This window comes from Pseudopodoces humilis, chromosome 16, assembly GCF_049639895.1.
Source record: "Pseudopodoces humilis isolate 2021_Gansu_Grassland_sample_001 chromosome 16, ASM4963989v1, whole genome shotgun sequence".
Lineage (NCBI taxonomy): Eukaryota > Metazoa > Chordata > Aves > Passeriformes > Paridae > Pseudopodoces > Pseudopodoces humilis.
This window is the reverse complement of record NC_142215.1, coordinates 7,410,929-7,427,930: the sequence shown is the minus strand read 5'-3', so window position 1 is coordinate 7,427,930 and position 17,002 is coordinate 7,410,929. Positions and strand designations below refer to the sequence as shown.

General features: G+C 52.6%; 1 protein-coding gene across 3 annotated transcripts in view; it reads left to right on the top strand.

Annotated features, from left to right (window-relative positions):
* The first annotated feature begins 15,133 nt into the window (after positions 1-15,133).
* The window catches only part of NTRK3 (neurotrophic receptor tyrosine kinase 3), a 204,160-nt gene continuing 202,291 nt past the window's right edge, over positions 15,134-17,002 (top strand). For all 3 annotated transcript variants that reach the window (XM_005521589.3, XM_005521588.3, XM_014251015.2), the window contains exon 1: positions 15,134-15,665. In XM_005521589.3, the coding sequence (XP_005521646.1) occupies positions 15,418-15,665 (248 nt within the window). In that variant the 5' untranslated portion in view covers positions 15,134-15,417. The remainder of the gene's footprint in view (positions 15,666-17,002) is intronic.

The following is a 17,002-nucleotide window of genomic DNA, read 5'->3' as shown; positions in this document are numbered from 1 at the left end:
AGCACGAGCCTTCTCTCTGAAGCCAGGGCAGGCCTGCGGTTGGGAAGAGGCACCTGCAGGACTCTTCACTGTCTGCTCTGCCAAGGCAGCCCAGCATCTGCTCAGTTAAACCCTTAGGCTGCCAGCCAAATTCCCCTGGCCATCCAGGAGAACCTCCTTTTTGACCCCTGTTGGGCTGGCACCCAGCCTTGGACCTCCTCTACATCAGGGAGGTGATGTGGGGCTGAAAAGAAGGTCCTCACACAGATGTCTAAGAGCTGGTGCCCACGCTGGGGTCCTCAGTTGTTCCACACTGCTGGCTGCACACAGGAATCTGGCGGGAGTGTGCACATCCCCCAAACCTGCCCGTGAGTGAGAGTTGCTCAGCTGATATGAGGAGGAAGACGTGGCCCACGGTGATCATTCAAGGATCATGGTGACCCCTTTGAAGGGAACATGATTGAGAGAGGTGGGGTGAGACACCCCATTTTGTCTCTTCCTGACAAGTCTACAGAAGGGAAAGGGGGATGGATTTGTACCACACTCCCTCAGGGTCAGCTCTTCTTTCCTGGGGGGAGGCATCGGCTGATGTGAACAGCTTTCATCTGGGGATGGGCTCGGTGACTGATGTGGTCGCATTTGTTTGCTCAGCAGCAGTTGCAAATAATGGATGCTAAAAGGCTTTGTGGTTCATTGATGGCCATGCTCATAACCACACACTCTTCATCCAGTTCTGGGGGAGAAATGCAGTGCTCTCCAATTAACTTCTCGGGTCCTTAACCCTGCTTTCAACTTGATGTGGCCTTGGTGCTTTTGCTGTGTTCACAACATACTCTCTTGGTGAGAGATGCTCCAGCCTGGTGGGTGGACCCTGAGAGGAGATCATCCAAGGGTCTGTTCCTTCATCTCACCACTGCAGCTGTTAAAACCTTGGACTTGCACCATGCAATGACCCAGACCTCCCCATGGCCGTGCCTGTTGACTACACTTGGCCTCTCCCACTTCTTTAGTGACAACACTGGGAGCATCTTATTGCCAGCTCGCATCAGGGCCAGAGTTCTAAAGGAGATTATGGGATTTCCCTGCACCTTCCAGTCCTCAGAGGCATGGTGAGCTCCCAGGTGACTTCAATACAGCCAAGTGTTTACCTTCCATTTAGCTACATTTGTTCATCTTGGGCCCATCTGTAATAGGGAAGACTCCTATTCAATACCTTCCCCAGTTGCCCCACCAAGGTTGAAGGCCACCTCTGCACATGGGCTATCTCAGAGCCAGTGTAGGAATGGGAGCTTGGTGTGTGTCACCTCCTCTCTGTGGGGTTTTGGACATCTGGAACTTTACAGAGCAGGGCTGTGTGGGCTGACCCTGCCCCATTTCAATCCATCAGATGTGCCCTGGCCTCTCTTGGGAGGCTGTAAGGGGAACAAGAAGGCATAATGAGGGTAGGACACAGCTACCTGAGTTTTATTAGGTTTAATTGTCCCTATTTTATTATACGTGAATGCATAAAGAATGTTAATTGAATTGATTTCAAATACCCAGAGCAAACGAGCCACTCGATAGAGACAAGCTGAGAAGGGAGCGATCCAGGCTGTCAGCTCCCCGGGCCTTTCCTGAATCCTCCCTCCTGTACCCACCAGGCGAGTACGGGAAATTTGTTCATTTATTGCTGCTTAATAATATATCCTCATGCAGAGTGTATCCCGAGCTATTTGCATTGTCAAGTCATGTGCACTGACGTGGAAGCTTTGCTTTCCCCTGTGCTGCTGCTGGTGTCATCTCCCAGCGTTTGCCTGATGATGACTTGATGGAGCGAAGGCAAAGATGCAGCAGAATTGAAAAATTACTGGGGGAGCCCAACCAGGGCTCTCTGTCACTGTCCCAAGAATTGCTGGACTGTATTAACTGAGCATCTATCAGGGACATGCACAGTAGTAGATCCTCTCCCTCTAATTAAAGCAGCCACATTGGCTTTGTTTTGAAGGCTGGCCAAATTTCACTTCAGTGATAACCAGGATGGTTGTCCTAGTGGCAGTCTCATCTCCCATGAAGAATTGTCCTTGTCTCAGTTTAGCCATGTCCAAAAAATAATCAGCTTAAAACAGAAGAAAGGGCTATATCAGATAAATAGAACACTCCTTGAGTTTCATTTTCCTTTTTCCAGCCAGCTCTTTTTGATCTGCTGTGCTGCCACAGATACACAGGGATATGGAAAATCTTTCCCTGGATTGCCAACACTGTCTCAACAACTCCCCATTGGATCTATGTCTCTTGGCATCTTCTGAACTTGGGGCCCAGGCTTGTAGGTGGATTTTGAAGAACAGATCTGCTCCCTTATCTTATGCAGGGGTTTCTTTCTTCCATCTTGTGTTTCCCATGGGAGCTGCTTGCAATCCATGTTTCCAGTGATGAACAGAGCTGCATGCTGTGTCTCTTCATGAGATTTCTCCCAGCCCCAGTTACTTGTTTAATTTCTTGAAAAACCCCTTCTACCACCCTGGTGAGGATGCTGCTGGTGAGTCTCCTTTGCACACAGCTCCTGGCCAGGCAGCTCAACAGGCTGCCAGGTGCTGCAAGCCTGCTCATGGGACACAGCTTGGGATGTGAGTGCAGACATGGGAGAATCCCTCAGCACCTCCAGGTGCACCCTCCTTGGCACTAAATTATCTGTGAGGAACCTTGCTCATCATCGTGGATGGATTGCCCACTGCACTAAAGCTGTGCCTTCCTCATCCACTCGCTAGAGATGGCACTTTGCAATGGACCAGTGTAAAAACACAGCACAAGAGCCCAATCCCATATTTCCTACATCCCAGCCCAGCAGGCATCAGCATCCTCCCCATGCTGGTGTCCCCTCCAGCTGCAGTCAGCACCCAGCTATGCCTCCAGCCCTGGAGCATCCTCTTCCCAGCTCCCCAGCAGCCAGAAGAGGGTGGCATCAGTCCCTGCCTGTTTTGTAAAGCAAGGCTGGAGTTTCCTCTTGGCCATTTGCTAAACAGCTGGAGTGCTCCCTGTATCCAAGGAAACCTGCCTTAACCTGCAGTTTACACAGAGGCTTTAGGCAAGTTTCTCTTGGTTCCCAGTACTCCTGGGTTAAGGTTTTAGGGCATCTATGAGGTGACATCTGCCTTTTTCTTGCCCTCCCAGCCTGTTGTGCTCCCCACTTTGGACCCTGTCTAGAACAGAATGGGAAAGCCCCTGCTTTCCTCATTTTTTTGCCACTTAGTTGAAGTTTCACAGAAACGGAGGCAGAGCCTGAAGGGTGTTTTTCTGCTTCGGTTTAATTTTCCTTTCTTCTTCTTCCCTACTCCCAACACTTGCAGTGGGCGAAGTGCAGTGTAACCACCCACCACAGAGATGCTCTGTGCTGCATCTTCAGCTGGGGTCAGGTGTGGGAGCTGAGCATCACTGGGAGAGATGTGTGTGAGAACTTGGGAGGAGGTGGAAAGAATTAAAATCCAGGAACTCTGGAGAGCCTGGGAGAAACCTGTGACATCGGAAGTGTCTGTGGCTGTATCTGGGACTTTCCTTTTCTCTCCCAAAGCAGGAAAGCAGCAGGTGCAGCAAAAAGCAGACAATGCTCTCAGGTTTTCTCTTCTACTGGCTTATGTTTACTCTCCAGATGTGGTTGTCAGCAGCTCCTTGTGCTGCCAAGCCACTGCTGCAGACCTGATGCTCCAGAGGGCAGGTGTCTGCCCTGCCCTGCAGCACCTGAACCCATCCCATCCCATCCCATCCCATCCCATCCCATCCCATCCCATCCCATCCCATCCCATCCCATCCCATCCCATCCCATCCCATCCCATCCCATCCCATCCCATCCCATCCCATCCCAAGTGACGCTGTCAGCATCCCACACTCTGCATCCCTGCCCCTCCTGCTTTGTTCCTGCTGTCCCTTCTCCTCTCTCAAAGCATCACTGATCCCAGCTCTCCTTCAGAAATCTCAGAGGCAAAAATTTCCCCTTTTCCTTCCCCATCTCTCCTGCTTGGCAGCTGGGCGCAGCAGGAGGGTAGGAGAAAACGACGGCCCTGTGGGGTAGATCTGTGAGCTGTGAGCTCATCCTGGGTCTGCAGGGGTGAGAGAAGGTGGGCAAAGCCCAAGGAAGCAGCCATGGGGATTTTGCCTAGGGGCAATTTGGGCAGAGAAGGGATGGAGGCCATACTGGTTTTTCCCAGGTTCAGGAGCAGCATGATGAGGCGAGCAAGGAGGAAAGGGCTTCTGTCCCCTCCCTGTCCCCATGCAGCATGGCCACCCCAGCCCCAGACAGACACTGGGATCACACTCCCTGCCCTGGTGCCGGCTCTGGTGCCTCGTTTGGCTCCGGTACCGCCTCGCTCTACACCAGCACATCCCGTCAGCGCATCCCCGAGCGGCTCCGGGAGGATAAACGGTGCTGTGGGAGCTGGAGGCTGCTCCTCTCCCTCCAGCACACCCATAACCATGGTGCAGTAATGGCTGGGCTGTGCTAAAAGCCTTTTCCTGCCCGCGCTGGAGCGGGGCCGGCGCTTTCCCAGCTCCGGGTTAATGCAGCGGGGTTAACTCAGCGCTCCCCCCGCGGCTCCGGAGCTGCCGGGAGGTTAAACCTGCCTCGGCCTCGCCGGAGCTGCTCGCTCTTCCAGCCAAGGCGAGAGTGCCAGCGCTTCCCGCTCGCAGGTTCAGCATTTCTTTGGCTTTCCCTAAGGTGGCAGTGCGAATCCCGGCACTGCAGCATCCTCCCGCAACCCGCTGCTTCAGCTCCGAGGTGTCCCCTGCCTCCCAAAGCGCTCGGGCTCCAGCCAGGACATCCCGCAGCCCCACCTGTCCCCAGGCGGCTGCGGGGGGACCCAGTCACCGCCACACTGGTGACTACGAGCCGCCACCGGTGGCAACAGTGGTACCCACACAGCCCCGGGGAGGAGGATGCAGAGCGGGGCTGGCAGTGAGGAACAGCTTGAAGACAGGTTTGGGAGGGTCGACAAAGTTCCAGGCTTTGGTCAACAGGAGGCGAGATGCTGGAGAGGCGTAGAAAGCTGGGAAAAAACTTACCTCGGCTTTGCACCGATAGAGAGAAACGGACATTATTGCTTCGTGTTGGTGTGGAGAAGTTTTAAAGGGTGATAAGAGAGTGTCAGGAAGCCTTGAGGCAAAGAAAGGACACTTTGCATGCCAGCCTGGTGTTTTCACTCCTGGTTTGCAAGATCTGTCCTCAGCATCGCCTGTGTAGTTTGACTCAGGGCTGGCCAAGGGAATGTGTCCTGCAAGGGAAGGTCTGGCCGTGGCAGCAGGCTGGCTCCTTCACCCAGGGAGCCCCACTGTACCCCACTGTACCCCTGAAGCTGCTGGGATGTCCCTCGGGGTCTCCTCCACCTGCAGCAAAGACCCAGCCTCTTTCAGAACTTTCAGTGTGCAAGTCTGTGGACTGGTTGCTGACTACGTGATCCTCCAGCCTTCCAGGACATGGTGGCCAAAGCAGGTTAAAAACTCTCTGGCTGGCAAAAATACCCTGTAATTTCCTCTCTCTCTGATCACAAAGTGCCCCCTTAGGAATGCCAGACAGCCCTGGGCTGCGGGCACAGATTTGGATTTACTTCTGTTGTTCAGACCAAACAGCTGCTAAGGGCGTCAGTTATACAGACATGATGATGTTGTCACTTTATGTATCATTTTTATTTCATTGCTCTCCAATGTTTGTAATACCCCGGAGCTCAGAAGCTTAAATAACAGCTCTCCCCATACCGATTTTATCCTTCGCCATTTGGCACTCATTCATTCCTTTCCCTTTGAGTTGCTAATAATCAGGATTTTAGCTGAGCAGCATCCCTCTCCTTGCCTGGGCAGTGGCTGTGGCCAGGCAGGGGAAAGGACAGGACAGGACAGCAGTTTTCTCCAGAGATGGGGCTGATGCATGTGTGATGGTGTGCTGTCTCTTGGACTCCTCCTTACCAAAAAAATAAAGTTAGCACCATGAACAATGTTTTCACTCAGTTGTAATAACCATGAAGGGCGTTGTGATTAAGAGCAGCCCCCTCTGGCAAGATTTTGGAGCAAAGAACTGGAAGGTGCTGAAGGAATTATTCCATAATAAAATATGTTTTTTCATCCCAATGCAAATTGCCTGTGAGATGACCATGAACTCTTCATGTGTTTTCCCTGCATGGAGGTTTGTTGGTTGCTCAGCCTGGGGATTCAGTGTCTGAGCTTGGGACTTGGACTTCAGACTATGCAAAAGCTGTTTTTGCTGCTGTTTTGACTGGGATGTGGTGTTGTCTCTTGTGGCACGACCAGTGAGAGAAGGAGCTCTCTTCTGGCCAGTGTTAATAAGAAATAGGTGGAAATATTTATCATAACTTGGTGAGATGCTCTGGCACATCACTGCAGGAGGTGAGGGAGTGAGGGGAACCCTTCAGCACGATGAAACAGCTGCTGCTGAATCTGCCTGCTCAGCACAGCCAGGTCTGTACCCAGACAGGTCAGACCAGCACAGCCTGGTCTGCAGGCTCAGCTTATCTGTTTGATTGTAGAAATGCCATTTGAATAATCTGCACATGAGATGTCTGCTGGACCCAGCTCTGTCATGGTGGGAAGCAGAGGTCTCCATCAAGATGCTCCTCAGCACCAGGAAGAACCTGGTGTCATTTCAGGTCTCCTTGGTCATTTCACCTGTAGGGCCACTCCAGATTTCAGATGTGTGCAATGTTCTGTGTATTTGAAAAAAAACAAAGCCATCCTTTAATATTTAATCAGTCATTAATCACTTATATTTATTTTACTCATCTGAACTGCATCACAATTTTTTCACTGATAGTTACTCATTGTTGAAGCTCTTTGCTGGGGGGAAACTCTCCATTGTTTGAGACTGGGGACCAAATCAGCTCTGTCTGGGAGAGGTCTGTCTCCAGTTCTCTGCAGGGCTTTCCCAGAGCCTCCCCAGCTCCCTGGAGCATGGCTGGCAGGGCTCTGGCTCACAGCTGATGTGCTTGGCTATCACAAACTTTCCTTGCCTGGCAGGGGAGCGGGTGCTGAGCAAGGGGAGGGGGGAATGGGCAGATGGGCTCTGGGAACCCCACCCCACCAAGAAGGGGGGTTGTGTTCCACATTAGCTGATGCTCCTGTGTGGTTTCCAGCACTAGCCCAAGTGCAGAAGCTTGTGGCAAGCAAGCTTGGATGTGCTGTAGGCATAAGTCATCTCAACCTTTGTAAGGGTGGGGAGGGCCTCTTTTCAGACTGGTGGGGTGATGGGAGAATTTCTCAGTGCTGAGAATTGCTCAGCCATGGGCTGAAAGGTGTGGGCACTTATCCCTTTCAGATTTACCTGCACCATGAGACCTCGGGCTTTGGCTTTTCCCTGCTGGTAAAAGATGTGTCAGAGAAGGGTTGATACAGGTGCCAGTGTGAAGAACAATATGACACAGGTGCCCAGACATCTTCAGGGCCTGCTGGTGTCCTCTGCTGCTTTCCTTTTCTGCAGTGTGTCCTAGATGAGCACAGGGATCTCGAGTTTGACCTTGCTGGTGCCTGTCACCAGCCAAAATGACACGAGAGATCACTGCAATTATTTTATGTGCTGCTGCAAATGCCTGCAGCCCTCTTCTCCTTGGCCCCCTATGGTTCCCCCAGCTGGCTGCTTCCCACAAATGTCCCTAATCCTGCAACTTGCCTGTCCTCCTGCTCTTGATCCTCCATTTTCCTGTGTAATCCATACCTCATCCTCCTGCAGCCTCATTGCAGGCCCCCCACCTTGCTTCACCCCACACACTTGCCTTGGAAGGTTAAAATAAGCTCTACCTGGAGTGTGTTCAAAGGCTAATGTACATCCTCCCTTAATTATTGATCTGTTTATTGCAGACACTTTGGCAGGACGTGGCCACAGCTCACACACCAGGCTCCTGCCCTCCGTTCCCCTTGCAGCTCAGGGGGCTGAGGGCAGTGTTAGGGGGTTGACCTGAGGACCTTGTGCCCCACCTTGAGAGCAATCCCACCCACACACCCGTGTGGCCCAGGGTCTCCCAGGCTAACCCCGTTAGCCCAGTCCCATGGGAACAATAAAGGGCTTTCCTGTGGAGCCCTCTCCAAGCCCCTCTTTCTCCCCAGGTGAGCTCCTGAGAGCTCTTCCCCCACAGCAAGGCCCCTCCTGTAAGGTGGTGTCAGCTCCCTGTGTGTGCCCAGGAAGTCTGGCACAGGGGATCAGAACACAATTATGCCATTGAGCCCCAGCTGCTGTCATCCCTGGGCAGGGAGAGATGAGCTGCTGCATTAGCGGGATTGTTAACCGCTCTGCAAAACCCATGGCGAGAAACAAGTGTGGCAGTGCCCAGAGAGGAGGGCTCGGAGGCACAGTCCTGCTGCTGGGGCTGCTGCCAGCCTGTCACCTTCTGCTCCAGGAGCTCCAGCTTTCAGGTGATGCTGGAGAGGCATCAAAGAAGGAAAACACAGATGCCACCAGCTGCTGAGGGCCAGCAGCCTGTGTTTGGTTGCTTTTCTCCAGAGTGAGGTGAGTAGTTGGGGCAGAATCCTTTTTGCTCAGCCCAGGGCTGCTGGCTAAGCCAGGATTTGTGGGTCCTGGCTCCTTTGGGTTTGGCATGGTCACTTCTTCCTGCATGGTGTTTTGGGAGTGGGACCAGATGTTTCACTTGCACCCATTATGGGATGAGGAGACATTTAAAGTGATTCAAGGTTTCCTGAATTGTCTGATGGACCAAACAACCATTTCAAGCAGCTGTTGTCCCAATTGATCCTTGGGCTGAGAGAGATAGCAGAGAGTTTTGAAGTGATGCCCCTTTGGGGCCACAGCCATCTCCTCAGTCAGCTCTGGGGGTTGCAAGTCCCTCATCCCTCTGATGCTTGGAAAGGATATTAAGTAAAAGCTGCCTTCCCTACCCTGCTGTAGTGAATAGTAACTTCACCAGATTTATTTGGGAAAGCAACACCCTACAAAAATGTTTTGGTCAATAGTTTTATGAAGAGTTGTACTATATTAGTTTCTTTGCTTAACCCTGCTCTGGCATCCAACAAACTCCCCAGGAAGAAAGTTCAGTAACAGACTTGGAGGCATAAACAAGCTGGGGAGCTTATTCTAAAGAAATTCAGCTTCCTCACAAGGGTGGATAGGGATATGGAACATGTTCCTCTGCCTGTGTGCAGGGAAGAGCTCAGGGCAAGGAGGAATCGATTCTCCAGTGAGCTGTGATTCAACCTGGCGGCTGGGTAGGGGCCCGAGATGAGCATTGCTACCTCTCTGATGAGCTGTGTGTCATGGACACTGCTCCTTTCGTACAGTTTCCACCCCGACATGTCAGCATCAGCCTAGGTTTCCATGAACCAGGCAGTGGTTCTTGAGGGAAGCTCCCAGGGGTGTGGGTGCCTGGCTGGAGGATCAGGATACTTGGGTGGAACCTCACAGTGCAAGGGAGAAGGACTTGGCATGGATGTAGCTCTTCCTGCTGTTCTTAAAAACATGCTTGGAAAAAAAGCTGAAGGCTTGTGGCCTAAATAATCAATTGATTTTGATTAATTTTAAAATCTAGAACAATTTTTCTTACACTGAGGTCCTGCAGTGTGGGATATTCCAGGCACTGTGACCCCACTGCAGTCCCAAATACTCCAGTTGTCTGTTAAGAGACTGAATTAGGAATGTGGGATTTTTGAATGAACAGATTGATTTGGGGAAAATCATGGGGGAACATGATGGATGTTTCTGCTCCTTTGTCCTGGCAAGGGCTGTGTCTTTGACTTCCTATCCCAGCCACTCACATCACGGATTTCCTGACTGGTGCCCACGGGCGAGTGGCTCTGAGTGTAAAATGCCCCGAGAGAGGTGCAGATGGCAGGACATCAGAGCAACAATGCTGGGACTGTAATTCCCATTATCTGCCTGCAGCATGGCCGTCTCAAGTGCCTCCTGGGACTCCTTTGCAGCTCCCTCCCCTGCTCCTCTCCCAGCAGCTGCCCTCAGGCTTTCCAGCCTGGCCCCTGCTCCCCCATCCTGGGCTCAGGATGCTCCTGCGGCTGGAGAGGGACCGGCTCTGCTGAGCACTGCTGCCAGATCAAAGCACTGCCTCGATTCCTTGATGGCAGCTATAATCAGCTCCACGTTATTCTTTTTTTCTATTCCTTGGGCTTTCTAAGACCTCCGTTTCAGTCTTTTTTTTTTTAAAAAAAAAAAAAAATTGATTGCAGACATCCTCCCTGGACCACCTCTTGGACATTGCAGCCACCACCAGACCTTTTCCCTGGCTGGGAACATTAATTCAGGAGCTGCCTAAGTGGGAGACTGGTTCAGGTCCCAACACTGAATGCAAGCACAGCAATATTTGCTATCTTTGTGACAGGGCTGTTTCTTTAGACATCACTTGAATGTTTTCTCCTGATTTTTTGTTCCTGATAATTTGAGCAAACAGTTCTCAGTCAGATGCTTTTTTCTACACTTTATTATCAGCCTTGTAGAGTTTATGGACAGTACATCATCTGGAATGGCTTCATCCTGCCCTTGTCCCCACATGTCCACAGCATGGTCAAGGTCAACCTAAGCCTGGAGCCTACTCCCACTGGCTGCTCTCTAGAGATGTCCCTGAGCTGAGACCTTCACCTTTCATCATACAGCTGTCACTGCCCAAAAATGATTGTCCCACACACCTTTCCTTGGCCCCCTTCCTGCTGTTCTTCCTGCAGGTTCCTGGGGCCATGCTGACCCCAGTTCAGGATGTGACCTTCCCTCCTGCAGAAGGGTCCTCCTGCCAAGCATTTGCAAAGCAAATACAGACATCAGATCAAAAGATTCTTCCAAGCACTTCCCAGGGTGGTGGGAACAAGGAGCTCTTCTTCAGGGAGCAACACTTTTGATGCTTACGTGCCTGCACAGCTCAGGTGAGAGGCAAATGCCTCTTGGCTCTGCAGGGGCTCATATTTTCCTCCTGCAGTCCGTCTCAGTGGTGCCATGGTGGATGCTGTGCCCTCAAACCAGCCCTGACATCCCTCCCTGAAAGCTGGCACAAGCACCTGGGCATTACTCTGCAAGCTGGACCCTCTCCAGCTTTTGGGGTCTCTCTGTAAAGGGGCATGTGAACCTGCAGGTGAATTCCCAAGGCAGAGCACGAATCCCTTGTCCCTCCCTCTCCCGTCGGAGCTCGCACCCTGCTGCCCGCCCAGGGCTGGCTGCCTGTCAGAGGTGTGCAAAGTGGTCCTGCTGTCGGCAGATCTGCAGCTCCTTCTGGACGGGAGGGGGGCTAGGAAAATGTCAGCTCATCATTTTCAGTGAGCAGGAGTGGTGTTCTGGTAAGAGGGAGAGGGGCGGCGCGAGCCTCAGCGCGGGCCTGCTGGATCGATACGGAGATCAGAGGCTCGAGTGGATGTCAGAGCTTGTGATGACTGAGCAGATATTGGACCACGGATCTCTCTCTGGCCATGCCCCCAGGGGCTGTGGTGTTTGCAGGCCTCAGAAGGCAAGCAGTGCTTTGGGCAGCCTTTACCTGTGATGCTGGATGGCAAGGGGAAAGATTGTCCCCAGGGGACAGCCAGCCTGAGAGTGAGAGGTTAAAGGCAGCTCTGTAGGTGGGAAGCGAAGAACCAAAAACCAAACAGCTGCCTTCACCTCTGTCTGTGGTCAGGAGGTCTTCAGGCACTTCCTAGTCCTGCTCTTCCGTCTGGGATGAGTGCTTTGGTAGCAGCTTGTGTCCCCATGCAGAGGGCAGCTGGGATGGGGAGCTCTCTGCAGAGGAACATGGATTTAGTTTTGGCCAAGTGCCAAAATCTCATGGCATTTCTGGAGTCTCCCAAAGGCCAGAGGAAACCCAGCCCCCAATCCCCTGTGGGGCAGAGTTCTCACAGGAAGCACTGATTTCATTCTTCATGGAGATGCTTCTTGAAAGAGCAATTTGCCAGCATCCCTCACAGCAATAACGGCAAGGCCTCTGCTTGAGATACCATCTCTGTGCTCTGACAGCCCCATCACTCATGCCCTGCTCCTGCCTCCCTCTTCCACAGGGACAGGAGTGAAGGATGGAGGCAGGGCTGGAGGCAGGAATGATGTGTTCCCACCATGGGCAGCTTCCAACTACCCCTGTCCTCTCTTGGGTCTGGGGTGCAAATGGTAGAATTGCCCTTGCTGGTCATCATCTCCTCCCTGTCCGTGCACCCGTGAGGGGTGCTGGGTATGAGCAAGGGAAGCAGGACCAGGGGCCACCCAGCTCTGGTGCTGGGTGAGGGGTGGTGGCTCATCTGCCCTCTGTGGCAGGGACTTTGCTGTCACTGCAGTCCTCTTCCAGTGAGCTCACCAATCCCCCTGGCAGCCAGCACCAGTGAGGATGAACAACCCCCAGTTTCTCCTGCCTACCTTCCACCTGCCCTCGGGCACCATCTGGATGCTCATCCCATTCCCCCACTTTGCCTGGCCACTGGTGAGAGCAGATTTATCTGTTAGTGGCAGAGGAAGAGGCGGCTTGGCACAAATCCTCCCCATCAGCTGCTGAAGCAGGGCCTGCCTGACACCAGGTGGCAGAGTGGGGTGGGAAAGTCATGGGGGTGGGTGGGCTCCTGTGTCCCCCACACCCAGGACAGCCCACCTGAGACCTCCCCAACTTTCTGTGAGTTAAACCTTGGCTTTGCAAGCAGAGGGCAAAGCTAGTAACTGGATTGCAGGGGACCTGAAAACCTCTCAGTGTTTTTGTGCTTTGTTAGCAGCTGTACTCTGCTCCAGGCCAAGGGGTGACCCCATGCCCTGGGGGACAGAGGGACAGGGTGCTCATGTGTGCAGTCCTGGCCAAGCAGTGCCGCCCTGGCACCTCCAGATGACAGTGGCTTCCTGCAGGTGACATGTCCAGGTCCTGGTGCTGATCTGCCCAGAAGAGAGCCTTGCTGTGTTGCAGGGCTGCAGTGGGTCCCCAAGGTGGTGTGTGCCCCCTGAATGTGTCCCCACCCATGACTTACTCTGTGGTGACGTGCCAGGGTATGCTGATGGCCTCACACTGGTTTTACATGTGATGGAGTGATTGATGTCAAGTGCCACGAAGAGCCTGTGACCTTGCACCAGCTCCAGTATAAAGGAAGCCCTGGAGTCATCCTGGGCGCTGGTTTTGGGGGTAGTGTGGCATCCTTGATCCCTGTGCTGCTGGGGGATGAGCCCTCATGCTGACTGGGCATTATGGGGTGCCTGGTGCTCCCCATGGGCAGGGCAATGTGACATGGTACCCTCCATCAGTGTCTTCTGCAGTCTGCTCACAGGGCTGAACCACAAGAATGGCATCTCTCTCATACAGGTGGGGAAACTGAGGCAGGGAGTAGAAACCATGCCTGGGTGTTTTCCTCTCTGGTGCCTCTGGTTGGGAGATGCTTCTCATGGGACTGGGAATCTACAGAATTCTCTCCTGTGCTCCTCTTGCAGTCACAGACACTCCAGTGACCTCTTTTGCTCTAGGTGCTTCACTTCTGTCATTCAGAAGAGGTGGGGCTCAGGGAGAAAACAGCCTTCCCACCTCAATATTTCTTCTCTAGCCCAATGCACCTGCTTCCCCTGGGGTGCCCTGGTGGGAATAACGCTGGTGAAGCTGCCTGGCACCCCAGAAGACCCCGTGGGAGCAGGACTGATGCCCTGGAATGAGCAGCCCCTTGCACACCACTGCCACTGCCAGGGCTTCTGAGGCGGCTGGGCAGCAGTGGGTGAGAACCTGCCCGAGCAGGAGCCCTGCCTGTGTCCCACTGGGACAGGCTCCCTGCAGAGGGTGCATGAATCCCAGCTACAAATCCTTACAGTGTGGAGTTTTTTCCCCTTTCCCTCCAAATCCTGTTGCCCCTTCTGGAGCAGGATGGCTCTGGGTGTGTAAGGGAGTCTGAAGGTGTTGGCTCAGCCAGTGCTGTCTCTCCTCCTTGTGCAAAGCCCTGTGCCTGGCAGAAGTAGACCCTTGAAATATGTGGAGCCCTACACCTGTAATTCCTCTGTTTGCCCGTGCTCCTGCCTGCAGCACCATCCCTTTATTGCTGTGTCTCTGTGCAGAGGAGCAGAGACATGAAACTATTGGGGAGAGAAAAAAAAAATAAAAAAAGAAAAAAAATAAAAAAAGGCATGCAGAAAAGCGCTGTGGAAAAGCAGAGCAAATTAAGCAGAGCTCTGATCTGCTTGGGTTTGTGCTTGCCAAAAATGCACCATGCATCTTAATTCGCTCTGCTGTTCAGCTCGCACTCACTGCTCTCCTGATGCCATTTCGGCGCTCTGAGCTCAGCCTTTTCAACACTTCAGTCTTCCTCTTTCAGGATTTTTTTTTTTTTTTTGCATGTCTGATTGCAGAATCTGCTGCAGGAGAGAAGGGGGAAGCCAGGGGAGGGAGGACGGGAGCCCCGACCCTGGGTGCTCCTACCTGCGCTTCCCGGCAGCTGGCTCGGTCCCCAATGCCTTTTTTAGGGGCTGGGGGCTGCATCTTTTCTGGAAAGTCCTTCCTGGGTGCTCTTCAGTCGCTTTTTTCACACCCAGCCGTCTGATCTGCCTCTTGCTAGGATCCTCCAAAGAAGAGAAAAACCCCACATTTAAATTGCTGTAATCCACACTGGCTTTTATTCTCTTCCAGTTCAGTTTAATCTCTTTTTCCTCTCCACCCTTATGTCCGGGTTGGGGGAAGAGGGGGGGAAACCCACCCAACAAGCGAGCGAAAGGCAGCATCGTCCTCCAAAAGAGCTTGAGAAAGCAGGAGCCGAGCCAGAGCCCCTCTGCTCTCCCCCACCACAAATTTAACCCCAGCTTCAACTTTTCCTCCGCTCCCGGGGCTGAGCTGGGCTCCAGCAGTGGGGCTTTTCCCCTCTCTCCCCCTCCTCCTGCACTGGTTTTAGCGGAGAGGGAGGGGGGTGGGGAATCCTTTTTATTGCGGAGCCCGGTTCTCTTTGCAAGCCTTCCTCCACCTCTTCCTCCTCCTCCTCCTCCTCCCCTGCTTTTTGTGCCCGCCGCAGCAGGGCTGGCCAGGCCGGGGGAGGGAAGAGATGGGAAGGGGAGATCGCCCCCTCCTCTCCCTCTGTCTGTTTTTTTTGCAGGTGTGTCAATTTTAATTCTGCCCAGTAGGTGGGACTTGGTGACTTTCGCACCGTTTTTGTTATTTATTTATTTTCCCGGCTGCTTCTCTCCCTCCCTCCCTCCCCTCCCATCCCTCCCTCCCTCCCTAGCCTCCCGTTGCGATCCTCCGGAGCGGCTGCGGGAGCGGCGGGCGGCCGGGCCGGCATGCATCCATCCCCGCCCGCGGCCGCGGCCGCTGCCCTAGCGGGAATTACAGCCTCTCCCAGCCAGCTGCCAGCATGATTTCATCTGCTGGAGGATTTTTGCAGCTGATCGCTTGAGGTTTTGTTGTTGTTGTTGTTTTTTTTTTCTTTTTTTTTTTTTTTTTTCCTCCCTCTGTCTTTGTTTCCTTCCCCCTTTTCCCCCCCTTCCCCTCCCTCCATCCCCCCTTTCCTCCTCCTCCTCTTTTTTAGAAGCAGCAATCGGAGATGGATGTCTCTCTTTGCCCTACCAAGTGCACTTTCTGGAGGGTATTTTTGCTCTGGAGCATTTGGGGAGACTATCTGCTTTCGGTGCTGGCTTGCCCTGCTAATTGTCTTTGCAGCAAGACAGACATCAATTGCAAGAAGCCGGATGATGGGAACCTCTTCCCTCTCTTGGAAGGGCAGGATTCAGGCAGCAGCAATGGCAACACGAGCATCAATATCACGGACATCTCAAGGAACATCACTTCCATGTAAGTGGGGGTCCCCCAGGGCTCCCCTCCCGCGGCAGGGTGCGGGCTGGGCTGCCCGTGCGGGGCTCAGGTGCCCCCGGCATCGCTGCACTGTCTGGGCTCAGCCCTGCTCCCCGGGCACAGGATGCAGATCTGGCTTTTCCTTTACCCCATCCCCCCGAAAAAACCATAAAAAGCCCAGCAACAGTTTGGCCAAGGCTTAAGAGGAATAAAGTAAATGAGATCTGATTCCTTAGCAGGAGAGCGAGCAGCAGGCAAAGATGCTAAAGCTGCTGCTTTCTTTAACTGTTTGCTTCTGCAAGGGGAACGGGGACGCCACAGCCACACACCGCCACATATTTACCCAAATTGGGCAAGAAAAGCAAGTTTCTGGCTGTTTTCTCTTTCTTGAGACTTTGTATCCAGTTAAAATGTCATTATTTTTTACATCACTACATCAGAAAATGCTCGCTTCCCTGCCTTGGCTGAGTGTATCCGGGGGTCTGCGGTTTCACATTTTTAAGAGGAGGAAAAAAAAAATGGGACAGTGAGATGTCCCTTAAGTAGCTTATTTAATTCACATTGTTATAATTTTGTAACTCGTCGTGGTGCCGCGATAGGATTTGTGCGTTTCAGGTTCGGGGTGGTGGCGGTGGGGAGAAGCATCGGAGCAGCGAGATATTTTTAGTTGAGCACTTTGCGTTTGTTTGCATGCTTGTTTATCTGGAAAATCAACTTGAAGTTGCATTATCCTTGTTTGGAGAGGCAGTTAGCAAAGCCCATGTTAATCTCATCAGTGTGGAGTCGAGAAAGGAATATATTTCCTTCTCCTGAATCCATCATGCTCTGTGTGTGTGTGTGGAAAAAAAAAAATAATTCCTCATTGCTTCCAATCTCTGCTCTTTATTTTCCAGTACATTTTTGGGTGAGATGAACTCTGAGCCATTTCATTATTCTAATGCTAATTGAAATGTGAGCATTTAGGGAAATGTAGCCCCCAGAGCAAGTTGCCAGTGGGAGTTGAGCAGAGAAGAGGTGGAATCCTTTATTCTGGCAGTTAAATGCAGCAAGGTTTGAAATGAGTAATGGAGGGTTATTTATTTTATTTTTTTTTTTCACCTCGATGGCACGGTTGCATGGAGGGAGAGGGCTTTGGGTCTCTTCCTGAGGCTGTTTTATTTGGTCACAGTGCAATTGCAGCAGAGCCATGGAGTAATTGCAGTGCCTCTCACAGCTCTGCTCATCACCTTTGCTGGGTAAAGATGACGGGAGATGCTTTTCCCCGCTTGCTTACGGGTTCATGAGATGCCCAAGCAGGTTTTCAGCAGGTCACTGACCCTGAATCCCAAGCCCTGCCT